At 35.8% G+C, this 17,105-nt stretch overlaps 3 protein-coding genes across 5 annotated transcripts; 1 reads left to right on the forward strand and 2 right to left on the reverse strand.

Moving 5' to 3' along the window:
• On the reverse strand, positions 2,223-4,597 carry LOC18606847 (probable disease resistance protein At4g19060). The gene is made up of 2 exons (XM_018117345.1): positions 4,443-4,597; positions 2,223-4,332 (listed from the first exon to the last, which is right to left on the reverse strand). Exon 2 carries the CDS (start codon positions 4,283-4,285, stop codon positions 2,528-2,530), a length of 1,758 nt encoding a protein of 585 aa, XP_017972834.1. The 5' UTR covers positions 4,286-4,332; positions 4,443-4,597; the 3' UTR covers positions 2,223-2,527.
• LOC18606848 lies at positions 7,353-13,771 on the forward strand. Of its 2 annotated transcripts, XM_018117343.1 has the most exons (12): positions 7,353-7,796; positions 8,023-8,061; positions 8,281-8,396; positions 8,642-8,733; positions 8,836-9,149; positions 9,772-9,840; positions 10,654-10,736; positions 11,156-11,488; positions 11,577-11,683; positions 11,974-12,122; positions 12,490-12,686; positions 13,048-13,771. In XM_018117343.1, the coding sequence occupies exons 1-12, from the start codon at positions 7,449-7,451 to the stop codon at positions 13,301-13,303; spliced, it is 2,103 nt and encodes a 700-aa protein (XP_017972832.1). In that variant the 5' UTR covers positions 7,353-7,448; the 3' UTR covers positions 13,304-13,771. The 2 variants fall into 2 exon arrangements, with proteins under 2 accessions (XP_017972832.1, XP_017972833.1); XM_018117344.1 differs by lacking the exon at positions 10,654-10,736 and having other exon boundaries at positions 11,142-11,488.
• LOC18606849 (disease resistance protein RPM1) lies at positions 13,630-17,049 on the reverse strand. 2 transcript variants are annotated; one of them, XM_018117342.1, is made up of 2 exons: positions 16,655-17,049; positions 13,630-16,525 (listed from the first exon to the last, which is right to left on the reverse strand). In XM_018117342.1, exon 2 carries the CDS (start codon positions 16,457-16,459, stop codon positions 13,739-13,741), a length of 2,721 nt encoding a protein of 906 aa, XP_017972831.1. In that variant the 5' UTR covers positions 16,460-16,525; positions 16,655-17,049; the 3' UTR covers positions 13,630-13,738. The 2 variants fall into 2 exon arrangements, with proteins under 2 accessions (XP_017972831.1, XP_007040754.2); XM_007040692.2 differs by lacking the exon at positions 16,655-17,049 and having other exon boundaries at positions 13,630-16,643.

The raw sequence follows: 17,105 nt of genomic DNA on the forward strand, positions 1-17,105 counted from the left end.
ACCTTATAATCAAGTTCGAGTTTCTTGTCACGAGATTGGATAAGGTTCAAGTAATGGTTTTAAGATACCCACTACGTGAACTCAATTATAAATAGTGTTTTTTAATGTTAAGTTTTAGTGTTACATATATATATATATATGTATACATATTTATTTATATATTTCTTATAATTAGTATAATACTTACCAATATTAATTAATTATTATACATATAATTTAAAATTTTAATTTATTTTCTTATAAATTAATTTAAATTTATTAATTTAATTTTTATTAATAATTTACATAAAAATTGATTTTAAATTTATTTTAACCAAGTATTAACAGGTACAGATATTTAATACATAATGTCTAGAATGTACAAGTACGGGTTTGGACAGTAATTCCAAAATTTAATCTAGTATTTATAGGATTTGGGTATTTTATCAAATAATTGGTTTCAGATTAAGATACCTCAAAAATAGCGAGAACCTACCAACAGTGATATTCACGTAATTTGTGTAATTTAAATAGAGTATAAATTTAAAAAATAGTTTTTTTATTAGAGATAAAAATAAAACATCTTACGGCATTATATGCCAAGCTATGCCAAGACAGTATGCAACTAAACAAGTAGCGATACTTTCAAGAGGAACATCAAAATGCAAACTTAAATCTAGATTATTATGATACGTAGCCATCCAATCAACACATTGATTAGCTTCATGATAAATATGAGTAAGCGAACAAATCCAATTTTGACCAAGTAGCTCTTTGATGAATCTTAGAAGATTAGCAATTGGAGCAAATACAGTACTTTGGCTTGAGATTTTTTGTAAAGCTAATAAGAGTCAGACTTTACTTGAATTTTTCTATAACCTCTATCTCAGCACAACTTCAGACCATGGTACATTGCCCATAATTCAGTTGTTAATGAAAAGGTGATACCAATTTTATATGTGAAACCCACTATCCAATGGCCATATTCATCCATGATCAAGCCTCCTGCAGCTGCTAGTCCTGATTGCCCTTGTGCACTCCCATCCACATTTAATTTAACAAATGAATGATTACGCTTCTCCCAAGATATCATGATTTCCGATTTCATTCTGCTTTGCGCTCTTCTCATGGTGTCCCAAGATATCGGCTGCCAGTCGTTGTAAGGCCAAGAGAAAGAAGCATTAAAGATGGTTAAATTACGCCAATACCAGATGAACCGTAAAGTATAGACAAATAGAACGCCCAAAGGAATATTATCAACCATTGTATAGTTGGACATGTTGACCAATACCCATTCTTTAAGACATAAATTTAAAAAGTCCTCTCCAATCCAAGCCGGTTTGATTTGTAGCCACAGCTCTCTTGAGATACGACAATCTCCGAGAGCATGTAATATAGCTTCTAAACTAGCATCACATCTGGTACATGAGATATTAGGTCTCAAGTTCCGATTCAAAAGCCACTCAGACGTAGGCAAGGCTTCATGCATAATTTTCCAGATGAATAAACAAACCTTTCTACAAGTTGTGGCTTGCCATATCTGCTTCCAATAGTTTGACTTGGGAAGAGATTGCACTGATGGAAGATTGTAAGCAGTCTTCACCGAAAACCCCCCAGTACTGGTCAACCTCCAGAAGACTATACCTCTCTCCTTATTTTCCTTTATACGTGTAAAAATATTTTTTTTCTTTACATTTGAAAGTAAGGTTCCGAATTTTTAAAATAATTTTATCTGATTGTTAAATGATATCTTAAATTTTATCATTTTTTTATTTGAATAAAAATGTGATATGATAATAAAAAGATGTGTGTAACTCCATGCCTCTCGTAACTGTGTACATACATAATCATTTGAATCAAGTGGTGCAACACTCTCTTTTGTTTTTGTTTTTTTATATGAGCAAAGATTTGTTAATATATTGACGAAAACAACGAATACATAAAGTCAATATAAAAAAAACCCTTTCCAACAATTAAACTCATCAGTTTAACTTAATACTAATATTGAATCTTACATTCATTGGATACTTAATTTAACAAGATATCTATCAACTCATTAACAATCCGGTATTGTTATGAATTTTTTATTTTCCCGGTTAAAGTTTTAATATTTAATATGAATATCTTCAACCTCCACAAAATAAAACGAAAATTCGAAACTTGATTAATCATATTTCAATCATTAGACAATGTGTCATTTTGATGTGGCGAAGAAAATAAAAACTTCTCTAAATCGCATGTAATTCAGCAAAATTCAAATCACAACACTCTCTTTTATTGTCAACACGAAAAATTCATGACAACCGAAAAGTTCTAAAAATATAGATGGGGTGAAGTCCCTGTTACATCATGATCAGACAATATTATTGGAGTACCACAAACACAAATTAATAAACACATGCAAAAATAAATTCTGAAAACAGTGCTTACTTCATGTAATTACCGAATCGGAGAAAGAGAGCCAGCCAATCATATTAAAACCGAATAGAAATGTTACGCCTGATCTGGCGCAGGTGTTACCACTTCGGTTAATTATTTTTGGTTTTGATTAATCGGTCGTTGCAGGTTTCAAGTCTGATTCGTTTGAAGCTCTAGATGCTTGATTTGAATCCTCTTTGGAAGCTGCAGATGCTTGACTTGAAACCTCTTTTGAAGCTGCAGATGCTTGATTTAAATCCTCTTTTGAAGCTGCAGATGCTTGACTGGAAACCTCTTTTGAAGCTGCAGATGCTTGATTTGGATCCTCTTTTGAAGCTGCTGATCCTTCACTTGAACCCTCTTTTGAAGCTGCAGATGCTTGAATTGAATCCTCTTTTGAAGCTATAGATGCTTGACTTGAAACCTCTTTTGAAGCTGCAGATGCTTGATTTGGATCCTCTTTTGAAGCTGCTGATCCTTCACTTGAACCCTCTTTTGAGGCTGCAGATGCTTGAATTGAATCCTCTTTTGAAGCTATAGATGCTTGACTTGAAACCTCTTTTGAAGCTGCAGATGCTTGACTTGAAACCTCTTTTGAAGCTGCAGATGCTTGAATTGGACCCTCTTTCGAAGCTGCTGATGCTTCATTTGAACCCTCTTTTGAAGCTGCAGATGCTTGAATTGGACCCTCATTTGAAGCTGCAGATGCTTGAATTGGACCCTCTTTTGAAGCTGCAGATGCTTCATTTGAACCCTCTTTTGAAGCTGCAGGTGCTTGAGTTGGACCCTCTTTTGAAGCTGCAGATGCTTGGATTCGGCCCTCTTCTGAAGCTGTAGATGCTTGACTTGAAACCTCATTTGAAGCCGTGGATGCTTGAGTTGGACCCTCTTTTGATGCTGCAGGTGCTTGAATTGAACCATCTTTTTGTTTCTTTTCTAGATCCTTCAATTCGCGCAGAATTCGCGCCGCTAGAGGAAGACCTCCACACTTCTTCAGCAATTCCTCTTTTACTTCTTTTGAAGCCTCTGATCCAGAAACCTGGGCAACCGAATCCAAGTTCTGGTATATTGGCCAGCAGCTGTCTGGGTTTGAAAGGGGAAGAAGGCGATGCAAGTTTTGCTCCCCGACCATCGTTTTAACTGCTTCCTCATCCCTACTTGTCACCATAACTGCTCCCCCATACGCCTTCGGGAATCCATGTCCATCTCTTAGGCAAGATATTAGATGTTCATAGTAATCGTCCTTCGCTCGTACGCCATCAAGCAAAATCAGATACCTCTTACCTTTCAGATGCAGGTGAAGAGCGTAGAGCAACCCAGGAAGTTCATGATTTTTGGAAATAGACGTGATGATTTCTTCTTCGACTCCGAGACGTTCCAACATCCTTTCAACAACTTTTTCCATTGAATTGGGCTCCTCATCACTCGGCATGGTTATCCAAAACCTTGGAACAAACCGCTGCTTCACTTCTTCTTCATCTAAAATTAAGCGGCATAGTGTTGTTTTTCCAACACCAAGCATCCCGACAACCCCGACTAGCTTGAACGAGTATTGGCTTCTTTCGTCGAGAAGCAACATTTTCAATGACATTATGTCGTAGTCGAATCCATGAACCTTAGATCGACCCACTGGCTCATAAATCTTCTCTAAAAATTCTTTCGTATCTGGCATGGGGCGAGGACTTGCAATGGACTCTCCTTCAGACACCCCTTCCTCACCTTTATTAGAATCGTCCGTAGAGCCTGTAGAAGGGCTCCTGCTATGGCCGAGGCCCGGGATTCTCCACTTGGACGGTGTCTCATCATCTGCGGGCAATTCATCTAGAAACTGGTCGTACAAAGCCTTTTTCTTAGGAGGGTTACTTCCATGGCGAACGCTTGACATCATCTTTTAGAAGTTTGAACCTCTGTCAGTGTTGACCACCGGAAAGATTGCTGCTCAGAAATCCGATTATTCTAAGAAAGTTAGAATTTTAAGAAGAAACTATGTACAGATTAATTGTGTTGGTGCAGAGATATGCGTTATGTGAAAGATAAAAATTTACCTCAACAAAAGATACGGCAACCACTTTTCAATGGAGAGCAGAGATCATTGCCAAGAATCCCATCAACGCATCTCATGCAAATATTAATCCAAACTCAAGTGCAAAATGAGATTATAACAAAGCAGAAAAAGAAAGTTGTTGATACTTGAGTTTTCGAAGGAAGGAAAGAATAATAACCATATAGAAAGTAAAGACGGGAAAGAATAAAGTTACCTACATGCTTAGGTGTGAGCAGTTTAGAAGTTGATAGGATACATATACGGGGTAAAACTTTAAAAATACCCAAAACACTTCAAAAGGATATTTTGATCTTTTTTCTTTCAAAATGATGTTTTTAATCTTTAATTATTAATATCGTTAGTCAACATTTAAAAAAAAATTAACTTAACATTATATAAATATTTTAAGATATAAATCTCCTTATATTATTATTTTTTAATTTAAGTTTATTTTCTTTTTAAAAAATATGCTCATCCTTCCTTAAAAACTTTAATAAAAAATTTAAAAAATTTTTATTTAAAGGCTTGGAAATTTAAAGATGTATCTACCTTGAAAATTATAAACTTTTTTTTTGAGGTAAAGTTTGTTATTATCAAACTTTTTATTTCTTCAACAGTTTGAGAATTTCTTTTTTCATTGAAAAGAATGTGTTAAAAATAGATTTTTTTTCCACTATGAATATTTTAAATTTGATGATATCGGGTTAAGAGATTAATTTCTTACTCATGATTATTAATTTTGTTAAAAAATTTTTTCCAAAATTTTTTCTTTGAGAGTAAGGTTTAGGGTAACATGAAAAGATTTTGACTTGATTACTATACATCAAAAGTTTTAAATTTTTTTTCTTCTTTCTCAAATATTGAATTTTATTAAGTATTGAAGTGAGACAAAGTACTACATTCACAAATCTTATTCTAGAATTTTATTAAGTTTTAAGTTTTTTCTTCTTTGTTAAATGTTGGATTTTATTAAATATTAAAGTAAATTATATTAAGTTTTGAAAGGAAACCTGAACATTTTTTTAAGGGGCATTTGTGCTTAAAATGTTTACGTAATATTGGGTATAATTTTTTTAATCGTTTAATAATAGTGTTAACAGTCAGAGAACAAAAAAATCATTTTAAAATAAGATGAATCAAAGTGTCATTTTGAAGTATTTTGAAAAGACTTTTTGGATTTTACCTAAATATATACATAGGGAAAATCGAAAGTGAATGCAAAAAGCAAAATTAAAAAATATATATAGTGAAATAGATTCGCTTTTTAATTATCTAGAGAAATAAATTAAAGAAATGAAAACCTTATATTAATATAATACAAGGATTTATAGTTTATGTAAAGTTAGTATATAGATTTTATATATTATCAGTGAACTAAATATTATCATCTCTAAATAAATTTAAAAATAAAAAATCTTTATCTTTACAAATTTATGAGGTGATATTATATAATTAAGTGATAATATATAAATATTATATACTAGCATTATATTAAATATAAACCTATATACTATATGTTGTCGTATCAATTAAACAATTTAGACCACTAGTCACATATTATATCATTTAGATTTTGATTAATCAAATAATATATTTTTTTAATTCTTTACAAAATGCAATCTAAACCGCAAAGGGACAAGAATAAACTTGGGTGATTATAATTAATTATTATTATTATAAAATTAGAGTACTAAAACTAATTTGTATTGACAATTATAGCTAATTAAGCAATATACAAAATAAACAAAGATTTTTTATTCAAAAATTTTTTTGACCTATTTCCACTTCCCTTGAAAATTAACTATTATCCAAAGGAGTTTAATAATAACTATTTTGATTTTTTTTCAAAAATAATTATTTTGAGAAATTAATGATCAATCCAATTCTTAAAAATAAATTGATCGATGCTATTATTTGACAAAAAATACTGAAAATGATTATTCTATTTCTTTGACCAAACATACGGTTTAAGAAAACAAACCCCTCGTTTAGAAATAAATTTCAATTTATCCTAATTAAACCTACTAAAATGGGCTTAACCCATTGGTTAGCCCATTTTTATTAAATATGGAGTGAGTTAAGCTTGAAAATTTAGGTTCATATTAGAATCGGACTTAAATGGATAAGCCCATCTGATTAGTGGGTTGGGGTGGATTAAGGCAAAGCAACTTGTGGGTCAAAAAAAAAATTTAATAATTTTAATTAATTTAATAATTTTATATATTTAATTATAAAAATTAATAATTTAGTTATCAATGGTGTTGCTTATTTTATATATTTTAATATTTTTAACGTTTACTTATCAAATTAATAATTTTAGTTTAGATTAAAATTTATTATCTTTTTTTTATGACAATGAATATTATATGATAAATTGATAATGATTAAGACTTTGAGACAATATTACAATTTAAACAAGATTTAAATGTTTCTCTTGAGGATGAGGATTAAGGAGGATATAAATGAGTCTTGAAGTTTCTATTATTTAGTTATATACTTATGTTTATAGAATGGTAGTTTGTATTAAAGATTTAAATTTTATTTATATAATATATTTGTTTATTTATATTTGATGTAATTTATTTTTTATAATATATTTTTATTATTCAATTTATAAATTAAATTATAAAATAATTTTATTAATAAAAAATTTGTTAAATCGAATTATAAAAATAATTTTTTTTAAAAAAATAAATTGACTTAATCCGGTTCACGGGCTAATAAGGGTGAACTGGATTAGAGTTTGATAGCTCATGTAAAAATGAGTTGACCCGGGCCAACTCACATTTTCTCAACTTATAAAGGCTTGGGCCGGGCTGGGCCAGGCCGGCCCATATTGACACCTCTAATCCTGATATGGAAAAAAACTCATAAAATAAATACTAGTTTGGATCACCCTGCTCATCAGCAGTCGAGCCAACTCTGAAAACTCAAAAGCTCCAGCGACACAACGCTTTCACTCACCCAAACACAGAGAAAGAAACGAAGAAAAGAAGAAAAAAAAATAATGAGCGAAGAAAATTTGGAAGAATGGGACGCCAGTTTCCTGGAGGAACTTATCCAAGTTGAAGAACTCGCTCTCTCTTCCTCTTCTGTTACCCAGAACAACCCTCCTTCTTCCTCTTATTTACGGCCTCTGCCACCGCCATCAGACAAACCCCTACATTTTCCGCCGCCATCCCGCATTGACTCCCTCAGTTACTCGCCTCCCAGAGAGCTCTCCCAGAGAACCGCCGATGTCGGTGGCGCATTCACTTCGAATGGCGTTGTTGCTAAATCAGCTACTCCTTCGACTCCGGTGCGGTGCGTTCGCGGTTCTGATAACGCTAAGGATCTCGAAATTGAGCGCTTAAAGGTTAGGGTTTCACACTCATACTCTGAGACCTGATTTCTTGTTCAGTTTTTTTCTTTTACGAAAAAATGAAAAGTCAGTCATTTATTTAAAGATTCTTGAAATTTTCGGTGGAAATTGATGCTTATACTGATTTGACTAAGGTATTTGGAAGAAAGATAGAAAAGGGTCTTGGAAATATTACCAATATAGGAGAAAAGTCTGATTGAAATGTTTTTGATTATTACAGAAGGAGCTGGGACGCGTTTCAAAGCAGCTTGCCAACTTGGTATGTATATTTCATTAAAGTTCTAATTTTTCGAGTGAATATGATAGGAATTTGTGTGTATGCCAAATGCCATAAATCTGGAAGCAATTGTTACAAGAATAATGAACTAAAATATTGGTGGAAAAATTTTCTAGTAAAGTCTTTAGTTGTTTGGGTCTTAGGGAGGCCATTTAGGTGAATAATTTGCACACTTTAAGTGTTTCTTTTTTATCCATTTAGGAACATGAGTGCTTCAAACTGAAGAAGGAAAGAAACAAGGAGGATCAGCTTACATTTGCTGATTCAAGGAATGAGGTGAAAGTTGCTAATTTTCATGGCTCGAGGATTGCAAACTTGTGAGTACAATTGCTCTCTCTCACTCAAACACACACACACACTGACCATGTAAGTAGTTAAATGTGATGATGTGCTCTGCACACTTTTTTTTAGAACACATTTAGTTAAGGCTTGCCGTTGTCAACTTGAGTAACATTTTGTGGAACTTAAGTTGAAATAAGGTGATGAGATCTGTATATTATCTTACATTTTACATCCCATCATATATGTTGGAGATTTTGAATGACACCTGCCACAATGACAGAGAACATGGAATCCCGGTTGCAGAGCACCATGGGGTTAGACAAGAACTTCCAAATGCAAAAGCTTTTGATGATCAGATTGGCCTGCATACAGGTGAGACGTGAGTTGGAGACCATATACGGAATTTTTATCATCTGCTTTGCTAATTCAGTTCTTAACAGTTTTTGTGATGCCTTCGTTCCTTGTCTTTGGTAGCCAAGTCAAGCTGTAAGGCAATCGGAGTTCAGGCAGATCTAAATACTTGTCTTGATCTTTCTAAGAAGTTGCAGGACATCTGGGGCTTGCCAAGTGACCAACAGTTTGGTAGAAATCTGATATCCAAGTTGTTTGCAGTCTGTTCGAAAGATATTAACGTCCTGTTTGGCTTCATTAGTATAAGCTCACCTTCCAAAACCATGGAACCACTGGCAGTTAAGAGCTCTGTCGATATGGCTTTGCAGCATTCTATGCAGCCTTTTCATAGTTCTGAAGCTGCTAAAGTATCTCGTTTCTACTCTGCTCTGACAAAGGTCCTGCATATCTTATTGTTTCTTATACTTGTTTAAGCACGATATGGCTTGGTACTGTGTTCTATCATCTTGAGCACAAAAGTATGAGACATCAGCAATTAAAAATCAGATATCTTATGAGAGTTTATCATCATAAGTGAACTGCTAACTATCCCTGCCCACCCCACCAAACCCCCTCTACTATCCCCGTAACCGAAAAGAAGGCTAAACCATGAAAAAGGGGCAGCCTAGTGCATGAGGCTTTTGCATTACAAGGTCTGCAAATTGGGGATGATCAAATATAAGCAGCCTTACACTTGACTTGAAGATGAGCTGTTTTTGCAACTCGAAACCATGTGGCCTCCAGTTCCAGGTCACAACAACCTTATTTTTGTGCCAAGGCTCATCCTCAATTTCCAATCTTATGAAAGAACGAATTATTTAACCTCTGAAAGAAAACCTACTGCTGCAATTGGATAGTTAACTTCTCTAGAGTTTACAGCTCTTTGCTTCACATTGTAGACATCTAGAAGATTAGCCATGGGGTCATGACCATATTTGATATATTGACCTATATTTTGAGCTAATTGGTATTTTAAAAGTTAATTGTTTCTTTACTGTTTGATTTATTTCTCTATTGCAGATTGGTAATGGAATGTCGCAGTTGGAGGCTCTATTTGAATCGTTATTTGATCTCTGTAGTGTTGAAAATGTAAGTTGAAAATTTCTTATTTGAACTTTGATGTGAGCATATATGGCTTCAGGAATCTTTTTTTCAATTGTTGAAGCAATGTGCTGTAAATTTTTTTCACCTAAGATATAAATAAATTGTGGATAGTTTTTGTACTAAATTAGCATGAAATATTCACTTTAAAAAGTTGGAACAGAAAAAAATATTCTAGTAATTTCAATAATTAATTACCCATTTTATTTGACAGTTATGTGGCTTTTCTGGGCTGCAGTTATCTGGTTATAGACCAGAGCCACTGTATTAAACAATGGCCATTTGTCAGAGCTTATTAGGAATAAACAATGTTTCCCATTTCTAATATATTTACTTGGTGTTTTTATAAATCAGTGCCTCTCTTTGCCTGGGAAGTGCTTTTATGTGCTTAGCTGCTCAAATGACATGAGAACCGCGTTTCTTGAGAGTGATTATTGTCTTTGACCTTATTAAATTGATTTGTTTTCATAGGGAGGTCTGAAACAGTAGGTAGGATTGGTTGGATGGCCCTGTATCACAACATTTCACATTTTGGAAATTGCTGCTAGAATTCTCTAACATAAATAACATTATACAGCAATAGCTAGCTACTTAAAAGGATGCTATCTTATCCCTCAAACCACCCTGCCCCCACCAAAACCTAAAAAGTGAAGGAAAACCACTTTATCATGTCTTGTAAAAGCATCTCAGATATTTGTTACTATTCTATGTGTGTGTGTGTGTGTCATCATTGTTGTTTGAATTGTGCAGTTTTTATTTTTTATTTTTGGCAATTCCTGAGGATCATTCTTTCTGATACAGGTAGTTATTGTTTATAGTTCGCTCTGTATACTATATGTCTTGTTGAAGCACCTTCTTACTTTTGAAAGGAAATCCAAAGGAAGGTATAGCTCGCCCTTCTATGTTGTTTCCTTTTATTTTCTTTTAACTTGAAGGTTGGCTGTGCGCTCTTGTTGAACCTTGATATTGTACCATCATCTATTTGAATATGTTTCATTCTGAAAGTCAATCACAGTGGGATACATGCAGTTGTTAGCTTTTCAATCCTATTTGCTTTCTCTGTATTAATAGAAACAACAATTTTGGGTGCTCAATTTTTTTTTTCCTACTCCTTCCCTCTAATAGCTTCTGCCAGTATGCTCTATCAGACATTGCTTTGTACTTTACTTTTCCATTTATCTATTGTTTGCTTTTCATTATGCTGGAGATGCTCTATGCTTTAGTAAAGGTAGATGTCTTAAACATTGATTTATATTGCGTGCTTATGAACTTTGATTTGATCTTTCCAGTGCACTCTAATCAGGGACAATTTCTTGGCTGAGTGTCTTCACTCTGGGAGCAGCATTGATGATATATTTGGATGTGAAACTAGAGGACGGGATTGTGTTGGCATGGATGGGACTTATGGAAGTTGCATGCCAACTGGAGTAAGACCTTCTGAAGCAGAAACTCTGTGCAAGAAAGGACATTGCAGTACGGGCTCTTCGTTGCTTTTTTCATGTATAAACTGGATTTATCTCTTTGAATCGATGCATCACATTGTGATGAAGAGTAGTGAAGAGTGTGTAAGATTGAAAGCAGTCTCAATTATGAATGTGATTCTGATGAGAACTGATGCTTACACCGACAGAGAAAAGTAAGCATGTATGGTGCTCCTTGTTGCAGATTTCTAGCATGATATGCTACTTTCTTTTATTTTCTAAATGCTATTTTTTATGAGCTAGGTTTGGCCTTATTCAAGTGTTTGGAAGTATTTCACAACTGCTTAGAAAGGAAGCTGGATTGCTTGCACAAAAGGAGGCTGTGCACACTCTCCACCTGCTTTTAAATTGTAAGTGAACACTTGTTCCCTCTGCCTCCTGCTTTCTCTTTCTTTCATAGCACTGGAAAATATGAACTTATAACAGTAGTATGACAGGTATCACACTATAGTTTCATGAAAAAGGAATGATATCAATTGACATAACTTGCTACAATATGGCTATTGAGCTCTGCATAGTAACATATTGGAATCTCTTTTACTTTTCTCCTCTCCCCTTCCCCCTATATTCTACTTTTTTGCTTGGTACTGCTCAGCTCTGTGCCTGTTCCCAATGGTTAATGGTTCTTTGTTGGATGAAGGTCCTAAGTTGGTGGTCACATTCTGCTGTGGTTGCACAGTGGCAGCAGGTGCTGACACTGACAAGGAAAACACTGCTGCTTTTCAAGAATTTACTCTGATTCTCCAGGGGTTGGCTGACTGTATAGCTTGCTCTGGGAATAGTTTACAAGTAGGTGGACTTCATTCTTGCTTTATTCCATTAGTTAATGCATTATTGTTACTGCAAAAAGTTGAAAAGTTAAGTACAGTTAAGATTATCCAAGGTTTTCCTATAAGCAAATGGACAATTGATCATATTAGAAAAAGACTCTGGTTAAGTTTATAAGATTATAGGCATGCTCATACTCACATACATCCATATCCTTGTGTCCAAATTTCAGGTCTTACCATCTATGTGTCCACAAAATGTAGCAAATTTCCGAGCTTGATTTTGTTTAATCCAAGACTATTGACCCATTATTTTATGTAAAATATGTTTATTAGCTAATACTTGTTAAATATGATCTTGTCTTCATCTAAAGCAAATAACTTTGCAGGCTTTGGAACTTCGCAAAAATGCAATCACTTTACTGGCTTTCATAGCCTCATCTGGAAAATTTGGGTTTGAAATACTAGTGAATTACAAGCTATCTGGAGAGGCAAATTTTCTAACACTGATTCTGCAACTATTGGTATCTGAGATAGACTTAGAAGCATCAGTCTATCCTGAGTCTGGTGAAACCTTTAGAGCAAGGTAAGTTATGGCTCTCGATGTGTGTGCCTAATGTTATTTTTATTGTTTTCTGATGCTTGGGTTAGCATGGATTTGCCCGCATTCAATGCTCTGTTTACATTTCCCAAACTAGAATGATGCCTCTGTTGCATTTACTCCAGTAAGGTTGCTATGGTTTTATGATAACGTATTTTTAATTAGTTGCAATATTTGTTACAAGTTAAGCCCTTTGTTTTCCTTAAAGCGTGAAAATTTTTTCCAAAATTTTGAGTCACCCTCATTAACGCTTTGCCATCAATGCTGGCAATCTTGGTGTTTTACTTTTATGTTTTCTTTATTTTAAACAATGTCTGCTCAACTTATAGGTCCTTTTTCTGTGCAGGACGTTATTGATACGGGAAGTGCTGATATTACTTAATAGACTTGTGTCCAACCCAGTACACTCTGCGACTGTCTTGAGATTATTAACCAACAGCAGGGATATGGTCAGTTTAACCATTGATGTTGCAAACAGGTTGTCCAGAAAAGAACCGAAACGAAGGCATTCTGACAGCATAACTAAGCAGATGAGAGAATCTGAAATTGTCGACTTGGGACAAATATTCAAGAGAAGGGTTTCGACTTATCTAGGAGAATAACTGTCTGGTGCAGTAAAAAATAATCTGTAAATTGTGGCTTTTTCTCAGAGAAAGAAGCTGAGGCTTTGGTGGAGGGTGCGTCTAGGGATTGGGCGAGGTGTGAGAGCTCTATACTGCTTCATCTCATCGGAAAATTTTGACAATATCTTGATATAGTTAAGGCCGAAGCAATTTTGAAGCACAATTAGCTGATTTTTAACTTATAAGTGTAGTTAGGGCTTTGCATATTCAGTTTCATGTGCAAGAACCATTATAAGTGTTTCTCTACGTAAAAGAGGCCCAGTTCTTTTCTTCAAACTCATAGAATGAGAAAAATTCTGGATAAATTTGTTGTCGAAATTGATGGTTTGATTTTACAGGTTGCAAAATAGGGCAGGGCCTTTGTGGCTGTCTATTGGCAAATCCAGAACAATATTACAAACTGGCTATTCACAATTATTTAAAACGAGTTTGAAGCGTGTCGCTGCTGATGACTGTGTTGTGCTCTCTCTCACCTGAACTCTCTATGAAGTAGACCTCCCATTCTCCATTTCTCCAGTAGGTGTAATGAACTTCTGGAATGTTTGCGACTTTGCTATAATCTCCACGTTGTGCATCAGGAAGAAGCGTCATAATCAATTCTTCAGGCATATCGAAAAATTCAAGCACTTTTAACTTGGCCAGATATTCAATCCCCAATGGCACCCTCTCCAGCAATTTGCAACGTTGGATACTCAGATTTTCAAGACATGGCATTGCTCCTTTTTCCATTTCTATGCATTTGAGTCCTTCAAATTTATCTATACCTAGAATTTTAAGCTTTGTAAAACCGCCAGCCTTGAAACGCAAAGTGTCTCCCTGGGTTGCTTGCAGCAGTTCAAGATGAATAAGATTGGGCAAGTTTTGAAGAGATTCAAGCGCATCATCTGGCAGCCTGCTCCATTTCAGATATAATACCACCAGGCTATGAAGAGAAGGTATCCAGTCTGGTATCTTTTCTAATCGCCCGTACAAGTATAGTCGTTGAAGCAATTGAGGAGGAGAAGAAAGATGTTGCAGGTCAACGAACTCTTCCTTCACCGATGAAACGATAGACAATGCACGAAGTTTCGTCAGCTTTTGGATGGATGAGCACAAAAGCTTTCCATCTTCTTTTCTCAAGTTTGTAATGCCTAGTCTGCGAAGTTGCACCAATTTTCCAAGCTCTATGATAAGGGCATCATCATGGTTTACCTCCATAAAAGAGAGTTTTTGAAGGGATTGTAGAGCCCCTATTCCTGACAGAGCCTGAAAACCGTATTTGGAGTGAAAGCGTGAGTATGCGGTAAATTCATAACGATATACCAGGAGGTGACGAAGTCTTCGGAGCTGTAGGATTTCAACCGGCAAATTAGAAACTTGGGAATGTTTCAGATCCAATGTCTCCAAGGCTTGAAGCTTCACTATAGAGCTTGGAATTGTCTTGATGTTTGTATCCCTCAAGCTAAGATAACTTAAAAGCTTCAAGTTGATAACTTCCTGCGGGAATGTCTGTAAAGGCGCAGCTCGCAAATCTAACACTTTAAGCAGCCTACAACCGTCAGGAAACAATGTTTTTGTTGGTGAACAGGACAGTGGATCGCCCATCCCGAACATAAGCAAGGAGCGTAGATGAGAAACGTTCCTGTTTTCCTGGGCATTAGGGAATGCGTTATGTATTGCCAGACGGCGAACCTTGTCAGGCCATGTTGCATTATGCTCTTTAGATACTGCGACAAAGTTCTGATCCCTAGCATTTGAAATGATGATTTCTCGCAGAAGGTCGTGAATGCGGCATGTTTTCACCCTTCCGTCATTCGTTGTCCCTGCGATTTGAATCATGCTTCTATTCAGGAGCTCATTAAGGTAGTCCTCTGCAACTTCTTCTTGTGTCTTTCCTTCTTTGACTTCAACAAACCCCTCTGCAATCCACAATCTTATCAGTCTCATACTCTCAATCAGATGGTTCTCAGGGAAGATGCTTAAATACAAGAAACAAGATTTCAAGTGGTACGGCAAATCATTGAAACTCAGCAGAAGGACTTCTTTGAAATTCATGAGTCTACTGTTGTCCTCAATTTCAGCACCAAGGCTGAGGTAAACAGTCTCCCATTCAGCAATGGTACGTCTTTTTGTAGCCAAAACACCACCGATTGCTACAATTGCAAGTGGAAGTCCCTCGCACTTCTCCAAAATACGTCTAGAATGTTTCTCCAATTCAGGAGGACAGGGTTCCTGCCGGAAACATTTCTTACAGAAAAGAATCCAGGACTCATCCGGAGGTAAGGGCTCTAAATTGAAGACCTTATCTTCAGATTCTATGCAGGAGGTAGATGCTACTCCAGAATTACGTGTTGTGAGCAACACACGACTGCCACGATCATTGTTAGCCAATGCGTAATTGACCACGTCCCATTCATTCATGTGCCACACATCATCTAAAACAATCAAGTACCTCCTTCTCTGCAGGAAGTCCTTGACTACCCTTTTCAGATCATGAACCGAATTCATGTCATTCACACGTTTAGGAACTGGCTTCCTGATTGCATCGAAGAGTTGCCGTACCATATTTCTTAGGAGCTCCTCTATCTTGAAAGGACGGGAAATAGTAACCCAAACATGTACATCAAAATGTTTCTTCACATTTGCATTATCATAGACTTGCTTCACCAAGGTAGTTTTACCTGATCCTCCCATTCCAACCACCGAAATCACCTTGCGCCCGGAGTTTCTCTCAACCAACCAGTTGATCAGTTGCACTTTAGACCCGTCAATACCTACCAAGTCAACGCTGTCTAGAAGGAGGGCATCCCCTCTTCCGTCCAGCCATGGATTATCTGTGGTAGTGGAGCTTGGGCCTAGCTCGATTGTACCCTTACCGTCATAATTTGGACGCCTGGCAGATATGGTGTCGATTCTGGATCTGATGCCTCGTAATTTAGGAGCAATCCGGTGCTGAGCTTTCAATTTTTTTGTAAAGCAGCAAACATTGTATAGAAAAGCATCAATCCCATGCCTACGGTCATTGACAAGGTCAAGCTTGTATTCATCCAGGATGTCTTCAATGTCGTAGGCGATCTCTCTTACTTGCTGAACCCAGACCCTGAGTTCCTCGTTGCTCTCCCCCATCGAGTCTGCAACTCTCAGGACTGCCTTCATGCTCTGCAACTCGTCCTTGATGTACTCCACATCTTCAGGAATCCCTTGCGAAAGCTCCACCTCATTCTGCAGAAATAATGTGAGGTTTTCAAGAAGAAAGGATACTGCAATTTCAGCCATCGCCAATTTCAATGGATTCGTCTTGAAAATGAAAAAAATAAATAAATTAAAGAAGGTATTGTTATTCCTGATTACTTCGAGTTCAATATATAGGACTAGTTTGGCATCTGGATGGTCAAATATGTACGCGTCTCTTGCACTGAACTCGTCAATCCGTGGCGATACTACACCGAGGCAAAATTATTCTTCTGACATTTATTCAAACAAATTGCATAACTTGGAAAGTTAGCTTAGTGTATCCAATTCCAGACGCAACTGCCAATGTTCATGGAAGATACTGAGAAATAGTCGCGAAGTAGCGCCAATCTCTGATTTTTTAGCTATAGCCCATTGCTTGTGTGGCACAACTTAAACCTTGGGCAGCCGGCCTAATTACCAGCTGACCAAGAACTTATCGATAGGTCAACATATCTTCTCCACTCATTTGTTAATGGGTTAGATTGGCCTGCTTAGTGAGATTTTTGGTTAGTTTCTCTTATTTTGGTACCTTTGATGGTCAAGATTTTACATTTATCTGATTCAGGTT

This window comes from Theobroma cacao, chromosome 3 (assembly GCF_000208745.1).
Source record: "Theobroma cacao cultivar B97-61/B2 chromosome 3, Criollo_cocoa_genome_V2, whole genome shotgun sequence".
Taxonomy (NCBI): domain Eukaryota; kingdom Viridiplantae; phylum Streptophyta; class Magnoliopsida; order Malvales; family Malvaceae; genus Theobroma; species Theobroma cacao.